Source organism: Platalea leucorodia (assembly GCF_965183815.1).
Source record: "Platalea leucorodia genome assembly, chromosome: 1".
Taxonomy (NCBI): Eukaryota; Metazoa; Chordata; class Aves; order Pelecaniformes; family Threskiornithidae; genus Platalea; species Platalea leucorodia.
The window spans coordinates 18372493-18391242 of record NC_138823.1 but is presented as its reverse complement, the minus strand read 5'-3'; the positions used below and the strand labels follow the sequence as shown (position 1 = coordinate 18391242).

Here is an 18750-nt window from a genome sequence, read left to right as displayed (position 1 = left end):
AAAAAGCTAAACTCAGCTTCACCTGTATGAATGATACTCCTACCCTGTTCTGTATTAACTAACCAATCATATTTAGAGTAATCAGAAATTGCATGCAGACATTTAGTTACTATATAAACACAAATTCATTACATGAGTGTGAGGATAAGTTGCTGGCTAGGTAAGGAGACTGTAGCTCATACAGTTTAAATCTGCTAGGCACTAACCTTACAACTGTGGGATCAAGGCTGTAAATTCTGCCAGCAGCTACACTTCTTTTTGAAATTATTTATCAGCTGACATTTTGCCTGGTATTTTGACAGTTCCATGCTAGTTCTGAGTGATGCTTTTATTCACAACTACAACAACTACACCACAAATGAGAAAGTCTGTGTTAGCTTCTTCAGTGATAGAAAGCTCATTAGTATGCCAGAGAAACTGTGACAATAAAATTGTAGAAAATGGTCACTGCAATGATTCATTTCTTACACAGTTGAATAAAGAGTTGACCTCTAACATAATATTGTATTATACCCAAAGAAAGTTAGCCCAAGGACTGCCCCTGCATATTCTATCTTGGCACAAAACAGCACTCCATTCCCTGGAGAAAACTGAGACAATTATATTACCACTCACATATGATTCTGATCTAGCACAATCTGAAAACCCAAAGATGGCTAAAGCAATCATTAAGCAGAACGAATACTGCATAAAGGCCACCAAAATGACAAACCAAAGAATTTCTGGCAATCTGCAGTTTTTATTTAACTCCTGCTACTAGACAGGCACCACATACAACCGGGGAGCTGCTAGCTTACTCTTCTGTCGAATCCTCTTCACATGTCTGGAGCTTTTAGCCCTGACACCCAACACAGATTTAGCAGGACAGTTTAGACTCACTCTTTGTTTGCAGCTGCCTTATAAGATTCCTAGCAAATTATGGGGCACATTTTTGCATATGTACACCATTCACCCATGAAAACGTCTCACTGATATCACTGTTTTGTATGATTCAGAAAATCAGAAATTCAGAAGCATTTTCAGTTTCACAATTCTTTTTCAACATATGCACACACCATTTGCCACAACACACCCTTGTAGAAAAGGTGGCCAACAGCCTCCTGGGGTGCATCAGGCAGGGCATTGCCAGCAGGTTGAGGGAGGTGATTCTTCCCCTCTACTCAGCACTGGCGGGTGCTGGGCTCACCAGTGCAAGAGAAGCAGGGACATACTGCATTGAGTCCAGTGATGGGCCACAAATGTGATTAAGGGACTAGAGCATCTGGCACACAAAGAGTGGTTGAAAGAGCTGGAATTGTCCAGTGTGCAAAAGAAAAGGCTCAAGGGGAATCCTATTAGTGTGTATTAAAACTTACTGGGGGCAGGAAAGGTGACAGACTTTTTTTTAGTGGTGCCCAGTGACAGGACAAGAGGAAAAAAGCACAAATTGAAACATAGGAAATTCAGTTTAAAAATAAGAAAATGTATTTTCACTCTAAGGGTGATCAACTTGGAACAGGTTGCCCAGAGAGGCTGTGGAGTCTCCATCCCTGAAAGTACTCAAAACCACCTGGACACAGCCCGGATCAACCTGCTTTAGCTGCCCCTGCTCTGAGAAGGGCGGTTGGACTAGGAGCTCTCCAGAGGCACCTGCCAGCCTCCCTGACTCTGATTCATTTGTGGTCACATAATTTCCAAATGTAACAACAGAATTGTTCTCAGGGAAAAAATCCACTGTTTTTTAGAGTGTATCTACGCTAGCAGTTTGGCACACACAACTTTCAAGGAGAAAAAGCATACTTGATAAACAGTAGGGAGTACTTCTATATTGGTGAGGAGATACTGAACTCCTTCAAGGTGAAACCAAGCAGAACTTGATCGCCAGGGTTTCACAAATCGCATTACTAATAGAGACACAAGGCCAGTGTAATCCAATAGCTAGAAATAAGGAAACACAGCAACAGTCCAACAACCAGCTCTTAGAGGGCATGAGAAGTTTCTGAACCTTTAATCAGAATTTTCTAGACTTTGAGGTAATGTAAAAATATTTTATTGTGAAAGTTAATTAAAAAAAGTATACTCTACCTGATAGCCAAATGTGTTATTTTGTGACCCATGCCTTGGGACTCCTGGATTTTCACATGCTGTGCGAGTAGGTTCTTAAAAAAATTACAATAAAGACAAAACAAATTACAGTATTTTAATGAATACATAAATGTATCACAAAATTAAGCTTGTTCATACAACATGCAATGAACCACTGAGAGAAACAAAAATAAAGTGACTTCATTCTTAGAGAGTATAGAATAACACCAGGATAATTCAAAATGGCTTAAAACTCCTAGATTGACTTAGCAGGAAAAGGAATAATAAGCATTTCAAGAAATTTCAATAATATGGATGTAACCTTACCTATACATCGAGGAGAAGAACCACTCCACGTGCCATCTGCTTGGCAAATCCTGGTGTTGGAGCCAACCAAAATAAAAGGAGGATTGCAGCTGAAAGAGACTTCAGACTGATAGATGAAGCTTTTGCCTTCTCTTTTCCCTTGAGCAGGTACTCCAGGGTCACCACAAAACTTTGCTGTGAGAAAAGACATGACAGAAATGGAATGTGTCATTTATTAAAATACACAAAAATAACACTTACCTGAACTCAGTCAAACAGTTACTCCAAATTTTATGTTTATTTTATTAAACACAGGTCAAATACAGAAACATTTAATAGGAATTCAGAGAGACACTAGATAGCCAGTCTTTAGCCTGCTTCAGTTTGCAATAGTTTTTCTCGTTGTTCAAAATGCCTACATAGTGGGCTTGGCAGTAGCTTGAAGTTGACACTCAAGGTTACATAACTTATTAAGGCTCAAATATCCACAATTCACCTCTGCCCTAAACCATATCAATCTGCAAATCCTCCTATAGAGATCAATCAGAGAGTGTACCAAACCTTTATGTCAGTCTCTCGTCCTCTCCTGTTTTCTGCGACCTACCTAATTGATTCAGGAAATGCAATCAGCAATGGTAAACCCTGTTCCATCAGACTATATTATTCCCTGACACACCATGAATGCCAATATTGTAGAGTCTAATTTCATATCAAACAGAGAATGCTGCAATACACACAAAAAAATAAAACACTAACCCAGATGTGTGCAATGACATATTTCTAAAAAGGCATGTTGTACAGACAGTGAAATTTTCTGCTCCATCTTTCTCTTCTACAAACAAAATTTAAATTACATCTCTTAAACAACCACATTCAAAATACATTTCTAATATCTCTTTCTTTGTCACCTATGCCTTAAGCTTTCCAAAAGACCTGGTCACATGAAATGCTCCTGTCCTCTACCTCTTACTGCAGACACCGACTGTATGGGAAATCCATGCACGCACATGTTGTCAAAAAAAAAGGTCTTAATCTATAACATACCAGAAATGTATATAATTTCATGGCTTTCAGTGGAATGGGACTGTCTGCAGAATTATAGGCCAAATTCTGAAAAAATCTATGAATTGGCGATAGTGCCACACAGTGAATCTCATTGGTTGTAATTTGTTTTCATTAGAAAATTCTGTGGAAGTCTTAATTTGAAAATACATGAAACACATAGATTTTTAACACAGAGGCTTGAAATTGTCTCCTGAACAGTTCTTTGTACCAACAAAGTAGCAACCACTCTCAAGGGAAAAAAATCCTCACAATAAAAAAATTCTTTTTGGTAAGTTTATTAATTAGTTTATTAGTTAATAGTTATTATTATTAGTTTATAAAACTAAGTAAACTCCACCACCTTGTTGTCAGTCAACTTTACCCAGTCATTGAATAGCTACTGAATATTTGCCTTCTATATAGGTAACCATGGAAATCAGGCACCATGGTAAAACACAGCAGTTTTCCTCTGATATCGGAACAGGGGACTACAGAACAAACTGAAGTTGCAGCAAACTGGAAGCTCTGTGAGTGCTCCCACTCACAATGGAAATATTTTCCTAAGGACTCTGATAGCCTTTAACAGAGACAGGTCTGTGGAGCTCTGGCACTGAGGCTGTGAGGCTAGTCTCATTCTTCAAAGACATTTAATTGATTAACAGCAAATTATATCTGTAGTTAAGAATTTTCAGGCATAGGCCTCTTTTTTTTTTTTTTTTTTTGCCATCTATTGCCAAGCTTATAAAAACAGCAGTCCTTTACTCACATTACCATATGAATAATTAAACTAGGTCATAGGTGACAAATACTCAACCAAAGACATGACCATATTCTATTCTGAAAAATTATTCCCTGTTATAACTATACCTTGCATATCTTCAGCTACAGGCTGTATGGAACCAAAGTGGGAACTAAATTTCTGATGTCAAGAACTGCTTAAAGATTGCTCATTGAGAATGACTTTCACCAGCTCCCTCTCATTTCTGCCAGATGGCAGCTAGTTTAAGCTCTTTGAAAAGCACTGGCTGCCACTTGATTTCTCTTGCAAGCCAATGGGTAACCATTGCACATCAACAACATTCAGTTAATGTAGTCTCTGCATGAATTTAATTCCCAGGCAGCTGCATTCTGTGCTAACTATACCTTTTGAAAAGTTTAAAAGTGGACCCCCTTTTCCAGAACATGTTGCAATATTGAGTATTCCAACCTCAAAGATGACAAATAGCTTATGGTATCTAAAAATGAATGTAAGGACACAATATTAAAATCAAGAACAAAGGATGAAAAGAATTTTTCATGGTCTTTGACGTTCATAATATATTGGACTGTAGAAGAGCTCCATCTAGAGAACTTAAACAACAAATTGTGATTTTTTTTTCTTCCAGAAACAATGCCTTTCACCACGTTCCCTGGCACATACAGTTTCAGCAGCTCTAAGCAACTGTTGTTGATGATATGAGAATATCATTAGGAAAAAAAGGAAAAGAAAAAATCGTCTATATGATATGCTTTCATAGTAGTAGGATATAGCCAAAAAAGAACATTTTGAAAGGGAGAGGTGAAGAAGGCAAAAAATAGTAAAAGAATGGAGAATTGCATTTTGCAACATTTAGCAAGCTACCTGGCAAGCTCAGCTACTTGGCGAGCTTGAATTAAACTTCAGAAACTGTAAAGCCGTGAAGATGATATTATTCTCTTCCAGTTAGACTCCTTGCTCAAGACAATTACAGAGTTTCAGTGGTATAGCTATTCTACAAATAACTACAGAACCTACTTCTTCAGTACAATCAATTGAATATCTCTCAGAATCATCGCAATCACTTCTTTAAAAAGATTTTTTAAAATAATGAGTGGAATGACACCAACCTAAAGAAAAAGCCACATTTGCTATTGTAATGAAATTTGTAGTAACATAAAAATCCATCAATGTTATAACTTTCAGGTTAACAAAATTTACTGCATAAAATATATAACTTAATTTAGTGTAGGGGGAAAAATAGACAATTGTCAAGGAATCACCCTGGGGCCTATTCAACATTACCAACAGAAAAAACTCTGTGACATCAGAGAAAGTTTAGGATGAGTAATGAGGAAATAAGAGAGATTATAATGAAACTTCCCCTATTCTATATGTAGCTGGATTTGAAAACAAGACAGCACCTCTTAATCTTGTTTTGCCTGGGATCATTTGGTACGCATTGCCTGTAATATTTTTTTTTCTGTTTGTGTTAAGGCTTCCTGTATGTTCACAAAGGATTTACAGATATTCCTATGCCTTCCTCAATCTAGAAATTATGGTATAATTTTGGAAAATATAGAAGGATTGTATTTGTCCCAGGTTTGAAATGAACCCAGCCACTGCTGGGGGGGGGGGAGGTGAAAACTTTAAAAAGGAAAAAAGCAATGTAGTTGAATAAAGAAATACAGGACTATAAAGTAAATACATACGCAAGCACTGAGGTACTTCACCACTCCATGTTCCATTCCCAACGCAAGTCAAAACAGCAGGAAAAGAGAGTTCATATCCTGGAGAGCAGACATAGCTAATGCTAAATCCCCAATCCAAGTTTGTTCCTTCCAGCCTTCCATTAGAGATCTGCGGAGGAGCTGGGCAGGTAACAGCTGCAATAATATTCAAAATAATTAGGCCCAGCTGCTGTAAATATCCCCAGTGTACACAATTACTAGAAGAACCATATGTGCTAATTCCACCTTTTTTAGAGGACAATACAGTGAGGACATGCTATCTTTCTCACTGTATTCCTGATGTTAGTACTTTCCTGAAATTAGTACTTCTGGTTTCCTCCATCTAGGAGACAGTGGCTGGTTGATGAAGTGTCTTAAATAAAACAGGAACCAAATAGGAAGACCACCTAAAAATCAGTATGGAGAGTATGAACTGTAAAGCATTTAAGATATATCTGGTAGTATACTACAAAATGATTTTGTTTGTCTGTTTAGACAGCATAAAGTACAATTATCTTTAGTTATCACGGTAATAGTCAAATACTTTCTTCCTGTTAACCATCTTAGGCATTTACTAAATATTAATGCCCAGGGATGAAATTCCAGGACCATTGTTCCAAAATATGATTTGAAAGGCTGTTTCTAAGTACCACAGTTTGGTTAGTATTTACTTCATGAATAGCTCCTCACCAAAAAGCATCCAGCTTCTAGCTAGAGGGAGAAAATTTAAGGATCTGAAACCTCTTGAAATTGTCAGTGTTGCTACCTCTAAGAAGGCCAACAAGAAGTATTTCAGTATAAGTCTCTCATTTCCAGACCTCCCAGGAAAAAACAGAAACATCTTCTACTCAGTTGTAGGAAAAAGAACGGAAAAACACCACAGGAAGACAGTAGAAATAAACAGACATAACTGTAGTGATGAAGATAAAAGTGTTATTTACTGCATAGTGGGGTAGTAACAGACAATCACTAATTGAGAGCTGAAGGAAAAAAAGTAAAAAAGAAGTTAAAAGAAAAAAAAATCTGAATCAAAAATAGATAGGGGGAAATTTAGGCCCCAAAGTTACGAGAATGAATGAGAAAGGGAAAAGGAGTAAAAGGGAGAAAAGCTGGGAGAAACTGTGCTAGCAAAAGAGAGAGAAAGCAAACGAAACTAGCATGATTTAATTTAGTGGAGACAGCTGACATAAATGAGAAGGGGGGTGACTAAAAATAAAACGGAGAACACACAGGTCACTGGAATGAAGGAAATGAAATGCTGCATTCATAACCTTTAAACTTATGTTTAGACACCTGTCATCTTGCAGGCTCAAAAGAAGTCAGAAGCACTAGATCAGGAGTACTTTGTATTTGAATGTGATCTGCAGAAGGTTCACCATGTATCATTCCTCCTTTTTTATTATACTTTTCAGTGAGACAATCTCAACTATTTACACCATGAAGATGCTCTGCAGCATTATTCATGGCTGTTTGAGAATACTGTGTGAAAGTAGTGCTATTACCAAATAATCCTTTGCCAATCAGTAAACCAAATCTAAATTTTAAGGCCTTATTTCTTATACTTTCTGTTTCTCTTGCTCTGGTTCATAGTTTAAAAAAAAAACACCAACCAACCAACCAACCCAGAAAAGGACATGATAGATTTTGCCACACATTCATGATGCTTTAATAAAAGTAAGTCAAAATAAGTACTCCAAGCAGCAAAAGTCTGTCCACATTCTCCGGGAGCTTCATGACTAGTCCTTTTAAAAAGATTTGTATGTCTTAACTTCTGAGCTGAATAATAAAGGAAGAAATAGCAGTCAATAATTAGGAAAGGAGACAGAAGAAGTAGCATGAAAATAGGTGTAATATCAGAATTTTGGGGTGAAAAAAGCAAAACAAAACAACACCCAGCAACAAGGCAGAATGCCTCTCTAAATATTTTGGTCAGAGATTTAACCATAAATACGTACAGCAGCGTTTCTCAGTTTAAGACCTGAAAATATATTGCAAATGCAAGTCTGTAGAAAAGACAATGCTTGAATAGTCAAATATTTAGTTGCAGATGAACATGTATCCTTTTCCAACTAGGCAAAGCCAGAGAATTATTTATATCGTTTATTTCAATGGCACGGTGACAGTTACGCATCCATTTTCTGCCCAATTCATTTTCCAATTATTTTAACTAAAAGGTACCAGAGGACCCTGGCATTTCCTCCTGACAGTAAGAACTAATTGTTATATATTTCAAACACACTACTCCATATTATATATCATGATTAATTACATAGACAAAGAAATGGGGGTTATTAACTTAGTGCACTCACACAAACCTGTGTGGAGTAGAATGAGAACACTAGAGGTTCTGCATATGATTATCATTTAGTATTTATAAAAGCCATAAAGATGCATAACCTAAAACCAGAAAGACTCAAAAACTCAAACCCAAAAATGACAGTCTAACTCTTTCTTTATATGGTTCTGTTTGAATCAAATTGGAGTTAGATCTCCTGCTCCCAGTTATGTGCCCTGTAGTCCTTAAGAATTTGAGGTTGGGACACTGTATCATAAATGATTGTTCTGTCTTATAATTTTTAGCTCTTCGCTTACAGCCACTCCTGGAGACAGACAGAGTCTTGGTCAATAGCACCAGCATGGCTATTCCGTTCTTAAAATCAGTTTTGTAATTGAAGCTGAGGCTGGGTAAGAGCACAATACAAATAGAAAAAAAGTGAACTGTTAAGAGGATCTCAAAGTCTGACAACCTCAAGCATGTGTTGGGAAAATAACTTTAAAAATTGACATTATCAAAGGTGAATTAGAATTAAACTGGACTTGGTAAGATATTGGGAGAATTGTACTCAGCAAGGAAAGTAATTGCAAATGGGGTGGAGATCTGAAATGTATTTGATCTGTTTTGATGAATGAATTCAAGGGAGGAACAAGAGAACTGCTGAGCAGGTATGTAACTGTACCTCCTGAAAACAAAACAGAAGGAAGATGGATGAGAACAAAGTAAGTACAAACTTAGCCTACTAAGTTTTAAAAGAATAGAGATCAGACATAATTAGTGTGAACCCAGAAAGAAAACACCAAAACAGTAATGCTGCTTTTCTATGGCTGTGGTATCAGGAAGAGTGAGAAAAATGACAGTAGAAAGAAGATGTTTTAGGGTTTAGCAAGCGAGTTTCTCAGAGAAAATTGTTTTGATGACACAGATAAGGTGGTCTTTCAGTAACGTTCAGATTTTCTGCTGTTTCAGTTTCAACAGAGAGCATTAAAAGAATTCCAATAAAACAGAAAAATCAGGAATGCAATTAGTAAAAGAGAGAAAAGGAAGATCTTGAGATTAACCCTTTCAGTTCTCACAGTAGAGAAAATAACATGAAGCAGAAAAATGTTTATTAGGAAATTTGCTAGAATGATTTAGTTTTTTTGCTGAGTATCTCAATACAGCACAGTGATGCTCAAAGGTGCACATCTAATGAAGGAGGGATCAGTGAAAAATCTTAGTATTAGGGTAACCCAGAACAATTTACCTTTGACAAAGTTCAGTTGTATATATGCAGACCTTTCTGAAAGGTGTCTATCATGTACTTGAGTGGTCTTTTTGTAAAGACAGGGACATAGTTAAGGTCATTTTTGGTATGACATACTAACCTTAACAAACAAACAAACAAATCTAAACCATCTTTTTTATATTGGCTAATTCAGTTTAGCAGCAAAATAATAAAATGTTCTATAAAGCTACAAAAACCTGTTCAACATGCTGTGCTGGTACGAAAAATAAAAGGGACAAGAAGCAAAGGATGAAGTCACCATTCCTGCAGCCAAAAAATCAATTTAGTATATTCATACTAAAAGTAAGTTTTGATTTCTGCGGAAATATTTGGCTGACTCATTACAATAAACAGTAGATGTAAATGTCATAGAAGCAATAGTTGACAATCAAAATAAATGTTGTACCTTTGCATGTTGGGATTACTCCACTCCACGTGCCATTGCTAGTACAAGTGCGAATTAAGGAGATATTTGATTCCATTGTATAACCAGGTTGGCACATATAAGTAACATTTTGTCCAACAACATAATCATCACCATATCTCATGCCATTGGCTGGGACTCCTGGATCTCCACAACTGATAACTGCAAGTAAATCATTGAGGAACAGATTTTAAAACCTAAATGTGATTTATTTATACATGAGGGGGAAAACATAGGGTAAAACTAAGAATTTATTGGGGCAAAAAGGAGAAGAAAAAACTATAATAAATGTTATCTCTATCAAGAGAAGATAAACATATATGTCATCTGAATTAGTTGCCAAACACAGCATATGGAGCTGTATAATAGTTATATTTGGAGAACATCAATACATCTGTTCAACAGCAGAAGTAACGGACTGTACAATTTTGATCAGTAAAATTTCAAGATTATAAAATGAAAAAAAAAAGCAATAAATAATCCATATGTCACTATGGATTTTTCAGTTTAGACTTTCGTTGTTAAAGAAGCAGATATCTATTGTTTAGTTTACTTTTTCATGGGTACATTCTGAAAGGAAACACAGTCTGGAAAATTTAAGATATATGTCTGCAAAAAGCTCCCACTTTTTAAATGCTCACATGGTTACTATGTACATAAACAAATAAGAACATTCAGGCAATCTCTAAACATAGGCCATGGCTTATGCCAAAATTAGGTCTATAGTACTTTAATGAGTGGGAGTGGTTGTAAAACCTCTTGTGACTGCTAGTGTCAGGATCTCTTAATGAGATTAAATATCCATAAGGACTTAATAAAGAGTTATATCATTATAATCTGAGAATAATGTTAAAATAGGTAAGTTTCTCTCGGATTTGGTCAGTTGGATCTATCAATTTCTGCAACAGTTTTCAGAGTAAGAAATCTTGAGAACCCTGGTGGCAATGATAAAAAGCTCTTGTTTTCAGGGAAACAACAAACACCAGGGAAAAAATCCAGCTCATACAAAATACAGCACCCATCTTATAGTAAACTTTACAAACCCCCTACAGCATTGTTATTACTTCCGGAAAATTATGAGAGGCAGTTTCCTGGGCTGAAAGCACATCCTGGCCACTTCAATGCCAAAGCATGACTGATGTGAATGGCACCTTCTCTGTATCCTGGTTTCCAAAATGAGAAAACCTGTGATTATGTGTTTGTAGTGTATTTTGGCCAGGTCCCTTGATCTAAATAATTGGGGAACTGAGAATCCGCGGTATATAGTATGCCTGCCCTACAGTTTGTCACAGTCTGAGTGAGAAGATACTAATTAAGCTGCATATATCAAATCTAAAAAAAAAAAATGTCCTACACAATTGCTGTCTATGGATACAGAAGAGACTATAAAACATACCACAGGGTTATCTGGGTTAGTCTAAAGGTAGCTAGTTCAGTGATAAAGAAAATTGGAGATCAGCCTGTTTTATTTCACCTACTAGCATGGTAATTTTAATCTTTTTTTAACTTAAAAAGTCATAGATTATTCTTTGTCATTCTTCAAAAAATATAGAGCTGTAAAAGACAGAACTGTTTTTCTTAGTTACACAAATATATTCAAATAGTCTACATGTTCTACCTTTCTTTATTTGACATATTCCATTTACTATCCTTAATGTTGCAAATTCAACTAAAATCATTCTTGATACTTTTTCAAGTATACTATTCTTTTGACTGGATGACAACATAATGCTAATGCCTTTATCCTTTTTTCCCTAATCTTTGTTTCATCTCTTTAGATTTTCCTGTATGAAGGATATTTCAAATCATTGCCTTATGATTTTAAGAACGTGCAAACTCCATACACCATATATGATGAAACAGCTCCACAAATTATCCATTTATTTTATACAGCTAAAAACTATTTTCATTATTTATTTAAATCCAACTAAAACCGTGTTCTCAGCTTTTTCACTCACCTTCCTTACAATCTCCATTTCTTTCTTTTGGTCATTAATACAAACTTTTTGTTTCTTCCATTGTTACTGTAAAGATTGTACCCTTTCCTGCTGCTGACACTTTAAGATTGATCCGTTATACAGCAACAGCCACCATGGCTTTAGCAGATTTCTAGATTGTTCTAGCTTCTCAAAATTCCTACCTTCCTATCATTAACTTTTCAAGCCATAGTTCAAAGAAAAAAAAAAAAAAAAAACAAAAAACAGAACTGATTTTCTTTCATGGTTTTGTTTTTTTTTTTTTCACTTCTGTACTTGCTAGTCTTTATCTTACTATAGGAAAGAGAGTTGCATGAAAGAAAAGACTTAGGGGAAATAAGGAGTCATTCTTCACATTACTGTGTTGTAACATTAGAACTGTTCACAGAGGTGGGTTACGAGTGGTAAGGAAAAGATCCTTTTGCTCTTTTGTCCTATACTGCAGCATTTGACTTTCAAAGAAAGCAAAAGCATATGTAAGGATGTGATCTAGATTTTATTGAGATACTGTGTTTTGTCAGAAACATAGGAATCATAGAATCATAGAATCACAGAATCATAGGATGGTTTGGGTTGGAAGGGACCTTAAAGATCATCTAATTCCAACCCCTCTGCCATGGGCAGAGTCACCTTCCACTAGACCAGGTTGCTCAAAGCTGGCCTTGAACACTTCCAGGGACGGGGTATCCACAACTTCTCTGGGCAACATGTTCCAGTGCCTCACCACCCTCATAGTGAAGAACTTCTTCCTTATATCTAATCTAAATCTACCCTCTTTCAGCTTTAACTAAAAGAAACATGTAGTAGTTACTTAGAAAGCTCAGTGGCATTTTCTGAAGTTCATAGATTCGGACAGTCACAGAATCACAGAATGGTGAGGTTGGAGGGGACCTCAGGAGGTCATGTTGTCCAACTCATCTGCTCAAGCAGTCCATCCAATGACCCAAAGTTGGACCACCTCCACTTAAATCACTGTGGTAGGCAAAAAACATCTTAAATTGTTGTAGTGATTCTGACCAGAAGACCATTGCACATTGAGGAGTCAGCGATCCACAATACAGTGGAGCCCCAGTCCTGTGCTGCACTGTGCTGCCCATCCAGTGTGGCCTTCAGACCTGGGCTGTGCTGCACAGATCCCTTGGCTAGGGCACAGCCTCAGCCAGCTCATTGCAACAGAGGAGCTGAAGGCAGCTCCCACTCAGTAGCAGTGATTACACCAGCCACATGTTCTCACTTTTCATCTATCAGTGCAGCAAGAAGTTCTCTTGAGAACATTGTTTCTGTTTGACTGTAGAAATGATAGAGTTGTTTCCTTGTGAGAAAATCCTATAACAGCTTGAGCAACTGAAAGGGGAGAATCTTTGTTATGGACAAGGTCTGCATGGCATGCTGGACATGGGTCAGAGTCTTGTTCGATGCTACACTGCCCAGGGCTCCCAGCATCTAAAGGGACATAAGATTATTTATGCTATTCTCTTCTTATAGTGTTAGCTCTAAAAAATAACATTGTCAATAATATGCAATAAGCAAGCCATTATTTGGTAGGTGTAATAAGTATGGGCTGGCTGTAAATTTTGATAATACCTGGACTAAACAAAAGTGGTATATCCTGAATCTTCCTGTTAATAGAGATGTGAGACAGAACAACCAATTGGGACGCTGATATGTGTTATGTGTCTGCTAACAGTGGTTTTGGGGCCCAGAAAGAAGGTGAAGATCCTGTCTGGAGAAAAGAACCTGGAACTGGGGAAGATCCTAGAAAAGGAAGAGATATGTGGAGGCAAATGCCAGGGGATGACCCTGACTGATAACATCTGAGTTTTATATGAGCAGTGGCACAGCATGAACCAATGGGACTTTGAACCCATCCTTCCCAGGACAGCAGACAGCTCCCCAAATGTGACCCTGAGGGGGAGAGAGGAAGTATGAGATAATCAGGCAGGTAAAAGCTGTAAATTGCATGGTACTTAAATGGACACCAACATCCAGATCCACTGTGGGTTGCTGTTTACTTTGAGTCACCCATGACAGCCACTCGGGACAGGTGCTTGCCTAAGTTGTTCTGGAAACCTGCAATGGTTCCAAGAGGTTCTATGACTTGAACAGGCAATAAGCAAATCTGAAGAAATCTTGTCATAGTAAAAGATGGAGAGCATGTGTACTGGTTTTGGCTGGGACAGAGCTAATTTTCTTCATAGTAGCTTGTATGGTGGTGTGGATTTGTGATGAAAACAGTGTTGATAACATAGGGGTGTTTAAGTTATCACTGAACAGTCATTGCACAGCATCAAGGCCTCTGTTTCTCATGCTGTCCTGCCAGTGAGTAGGCTGGGGGTGCACAAGAAGTTGGGAGGGGACACAGCTGGGACAGCTGACCCCAACTGACCAAAGGGATATTCCACACCCTGTGACATTGTGCTCAGCATAAAAGCTGCAGAAGCGGGGAGATTTGGAGTTACGGCATTTGTCTTCCCAAGAAACCACTACGTGTGATGGAGCCCTGCTTTCCTGGAGATGGCTGAACACCTCCCTGCCAATGGGAAGAAGGGAATGAATCCCTTACTTGCTTTGCTTACATGCAGAGCTTTTGCTTAACCTATTAGATTGTCTTTAACTCAACCCACAAGTTTTTGCACTTTTAGCCTTCCAGTTCTCTCCCCCATCCCACTGGGGAGGAGTGAGTGAGTGAGCAGCTGTGTGGTGTTTAGCTGCCTGCCGGGGTTAAACCACAACAGCATGGTAGGGAGAGTTAGGAAAAAAATTAAATAGAACCTGCCCTGTGAACGAAGTCTGTTGGCTGTTGGCACTACCAATTTTAGGGCTTTGGATACACTTTGAAGTCATTATGAGAAAATTGTTCCCTTACAATAGATAATCTTCTTCAGGCATATTTTATAGACCTGGAGATAAAACTGGCAGGAGAAAGAGGGGATTGTTAACTCATGATCTGTTAATTAGTTATTTAGCTAATATTGTCCATTAATTCTTGTTAATTGTCTGTTAGCAATTTAAAATTGATATATTGTCATAAGAGAGAACATAGCAAGTTAAGTATGATGAAGTTTAATATACTTTTTATTTTATGTTTAGATGCACTAGGGAACTATAGAATTAAAGGTCTGTAGAAAGGGAGACAGACTGGATACGGCTCTGAGCAACCTGCCCTAGCTGATCCTGCCATGAGCAGAGGGGCTGGACTAGACAATCTCCAGAGGTGACTGCCGACCTCAGCCATTCTGCAATGCTGTAAAATGCCTCTCCATTTCTGAGTATTTTAGAGCTGCTGCTAGTACCTATATCAGCTTAGATACAAGTTGTAGTACCTAGTAGCACTTCCACTCCCCTTTAGGGTTTAGGTAATAGCCAGCAATGATCAAAAGGCAGACATGAGTCAGGCTGAGATTCTCAGACTTTGTACCTTTTTTGGTAAGATTTTCCTTCAGTTGTTCTTTTCATATTCTGACCACTCCGGGGGATACACATCAAACTAAAAACCCCTAAATAACATTATTGTTGGAATAAACATATAAGGGGATATACTTTTTAGATGTGTAATCATAACAATAAGAGAACTGTGTATTAGGAATGTCAATAGATTTATTGTATAACAAATTTAAAATATTTATATATTAATTAAATCAATAATATTTTTTTTTTCTATTACACATAATCTTCACAATGCCTCTCTCTGTTTTATTAGGATACTTTTCCTGTTAAGACATTTTTTTAGGTTTTAAGCGAAAATCCTAAGTTTCTACCTGAGTAGTGTTTTTTGAGAAGACTGTTTTAGCATGTACTTCAGTTAAATGTCATTCTAAAATGCAAGAAAAAAATATAAATTCAGTTACAATTATAAAACACCTTTATCTTTGGTACAATTAATCTGGTTCTCATTATAACTTGGAAAATAATAACTAAAAACAAAAACATTAGGCTCTCTCACAGGTTTGCTGGCTGCAAAGCACCGTTCACATGTTTACCATTAAAGATGGATTTAAAAACAACACAAGAAGGAGAAGTTTTCTTTATCATCTTACTTTTGGCCTCTACTTGGGTTGCTATAAGTGTGTAAAGTAGCCAATTCTATGAAAACTAGGGTACTAATTAAAAGTTTAAGCAACAGTTTGCTATACCTCTGATGAGGATATGTTTCCTCGAAATGATAGGCAGTCTTGTGTGTCACATAAATGTAAAATTTTCATAATTGTTACTAAAAGATGAACTAGGACATATAATAAAGCAGGAACAGATGGGCTTGAAAATAAATTGTTGCAAAATGCTTATTATGAATGTGAGAGAAGCTGAAATAGCTTCTGTTAGCTGAGTAACCAAAGCAAGTATAAGGTTGATGAAGAGGCCAAACAGAAGATGTTATGTGAGAGCAGGACAACCGTTTTGACCTCAGAGTCACTACAAAAAGAATTCTCAAGTGTTTATTTCAAAGGTTTTATTTTCTGCTCCCTGGAAGACCAGAATATTATGCTGCTATGTTTTAATGATAAAGAAAAGCAATTAAATTAATAATGTCTGAATATGAGATATCAAAACATATAAACAAGATTAAAAATATATACTAGGAAAGGATTAAAGTAGGTAGATCATGTAACCATACAACTCCTTTAAACTGTAACAGCAGTCTATATATTTTTCTATACTGTGTCTGTCTTTAAAAAAACGTATTCATCTTCTCATAGCACTGTATCTTTTTAAAGGATTTCATGTACAAAATTATGTATGAAGTAGTGCAAGAAAAAGCTGAAGACTTAATTTATTTGCATCCAACTTCTGTATTTTACTGTATTGTCTTTCAGAGGAGAGAAAAGCAAATGGTATTCCTTAGAGATGTGTCTTACTTGTGCAGTTTGGCAAGGATCCAGACCATGTTCCATTGGCAGTGCATTGTCTGACAGATGATCCAGAAAGTATGTATCCTTCCATGCATGAATAAATTACTGAATTAGAGAATGTAGTTCCATCAATACGAAATACTTTTCCATTAGCAGTTGTTCCTGGATTACCACACTGCACAGCTATAAAGCAAAATGTTAAATATTTTTAAAATGCAGTAAAGATAATTTTTGAAATAGTAATGCCTAAGGACAATCTTGCTGCCAGCAGTGTTATGTGGTAGAAATCCATACGGTTGACCTGAAAAATTTAAGTTTCACCACCTACTGATAAGTCATATTGTACAGTAAATAGCTGTTTGCATTAATTATTTGTTTTTACTCTTTTGTATGTAGGGAAACACAGCCTATGAATTTCACTTTAAAATCTGCATTAAAGGAAAGCTAGTTTAGCTGCAAAGGTAAACTCCCAATTATAAGAAAATGCCTAATCTACAGTTATCATTGTAGATTTCATTTTAATCTATAGTATGTATGCATTTATAGCTTCACCAAAGTACATTTCCTACCTAATTCAAAGCACAGGATAGAGTCAAACTATTATTTCATAGCCAGGTGTAAGCCTGATGTTTCCCCGTTCTTCAATGCTCAACTTTGGAATTTTTATGCATCTTTCTTATGTGATTACATATACACTTCTATATGACCTAAACTAGAACAATATATCTGTGTGTGCATTACACACACCTATCTATATCTATATCTATATCTATATCTATATCTATATCTATATCTGTGAACCAGATTCATCATTTCAAGAGATTTTTAGGGGGAAAAATAACACCAAAATATCTTAAAATGTAAAAGGGGTAATTAAATTCTGTAATAGATAAGATAAAAGAAGAATAGCATAAAGTTCAGTTGGGCTAAGCATATCCCTTCAGATAGATACTAATATACAAACACGTATATATATATTTAAGTTGTGTCAGGGTGGCAATCATTCAGCAGAAAGGATATTACAAAACCAGCTTGTGAAATAAGTTTTTAAAATGAGATGACTATTTCATACAGATAACGCAGTCAACAGTGATAAAGTGGAAAATAAGAGTACAGGTTCTCAAATTATTTTTTGTTTTTCAGGAAGCTTTTCTTTGAAGAAGAGTCTATTGGGAATTATTTCCTATTTTTGAATCAAGATAATTAAGGTAATAAATGATTCTCCATAAATATTCTGTTAGAGCTTTCTTCTATGATAATACATCTAGCTTGAAATTTCTAAAATGATTTTTTTCCAAATAAACTTGTTTCAGCATTTCATATTCTATTGAAAAATAATAATAATGTCAACAGTATTAGTAAATAAAAATTTTAAGCCAATCATTTATGACATAGAGGTATCTAATGAAATCCCGACAATGATATTTTCCTAAAACTCAGCTCTTTTCTCTGAAATTCCGATGTATAATGATTGTAATTAAAGATCAGGTGGTGGTAAGATTTTTAAGGGAAAAACTCTTTCAGCAAAAATTGAGTTCTAGAGGTCTTACCTATTTCCTTTTCTGCTTAGTTTTTTGTACTGGATAACACACATAGTTGACACTGACACAAGGTTGAGAAGAAATAAACAGTTCAGTATACATTTTTTTCTCAAGACTGAAAACATGCTGTTTCATGGGTGTCAGGAACTGATTTCAAATTTGTTACCTGATGCCAAACCATTGCTATGGTGTAACAACTTACTCAAAAAAATTCAATGGTCAGTCCATAAATCAACTGTATACCATTCACAACACAAAACTGGCAACGTAAAATAGGTTTTCTGATTAGAATTTTTAACAAGACAGTTTAAAAATAGAATGGATCTTCTGTGATTTACCTTTACACTCAGGTTGTCTTCCTGTCCAACTTCCATTTGCCATACATGTCCTTTCTTCTGAGCCATGGAGAATATATCCAATATCACAGCTGAAATGTACCGTGCTTTTAATTTTAAAATTGTTTTCTTCTCTAGACCCATGACCTGGGATACCTGGATCACCACAAGAACCAGCTGTATCACCTAGAATTTAGAGTGCAAA

At 36.4% G+C, this 18750-nt stretch overlaps 1 protein-coding gene across 1 annotated transcript in view; it reads right to left on the bottom strand.

Annotated features, from left to right (window-relative positions):
• CSMD3 (CUB and Sushi multiple domains 3) overlaps window positions 1-18750 on the bottom strand; it is a gene marked incomplete at both ends in the record, with an annotated part of 751074 nt that overhangs the window by 28011 nt on the left and 704313 nt on the right. Inside the window, 6 exons of the mRNA XM_082307341.1 lie at window positions 2065-2138; window positions 2392-2565; window positions 5863-6036; window positions 9829-10008; window positions 16676-16852; window positions 18549-18731. Coding sequence (XP_082163467.1) covers window positions 2065-2138; window positions 2392-2565; window positions 5863-6036; window positions 9829-10008; window positions 16676-16852; window positions 18549-18731 — 962 coding nt within the window. The remainder of the gene's footprint in view (window positions 1-2064; window positions 2139-2391; window positions 2566-5862; window positions 6037-9828; window positions 10009-16675; window positions 16853-18548; window positions 18732-18750) is intronic.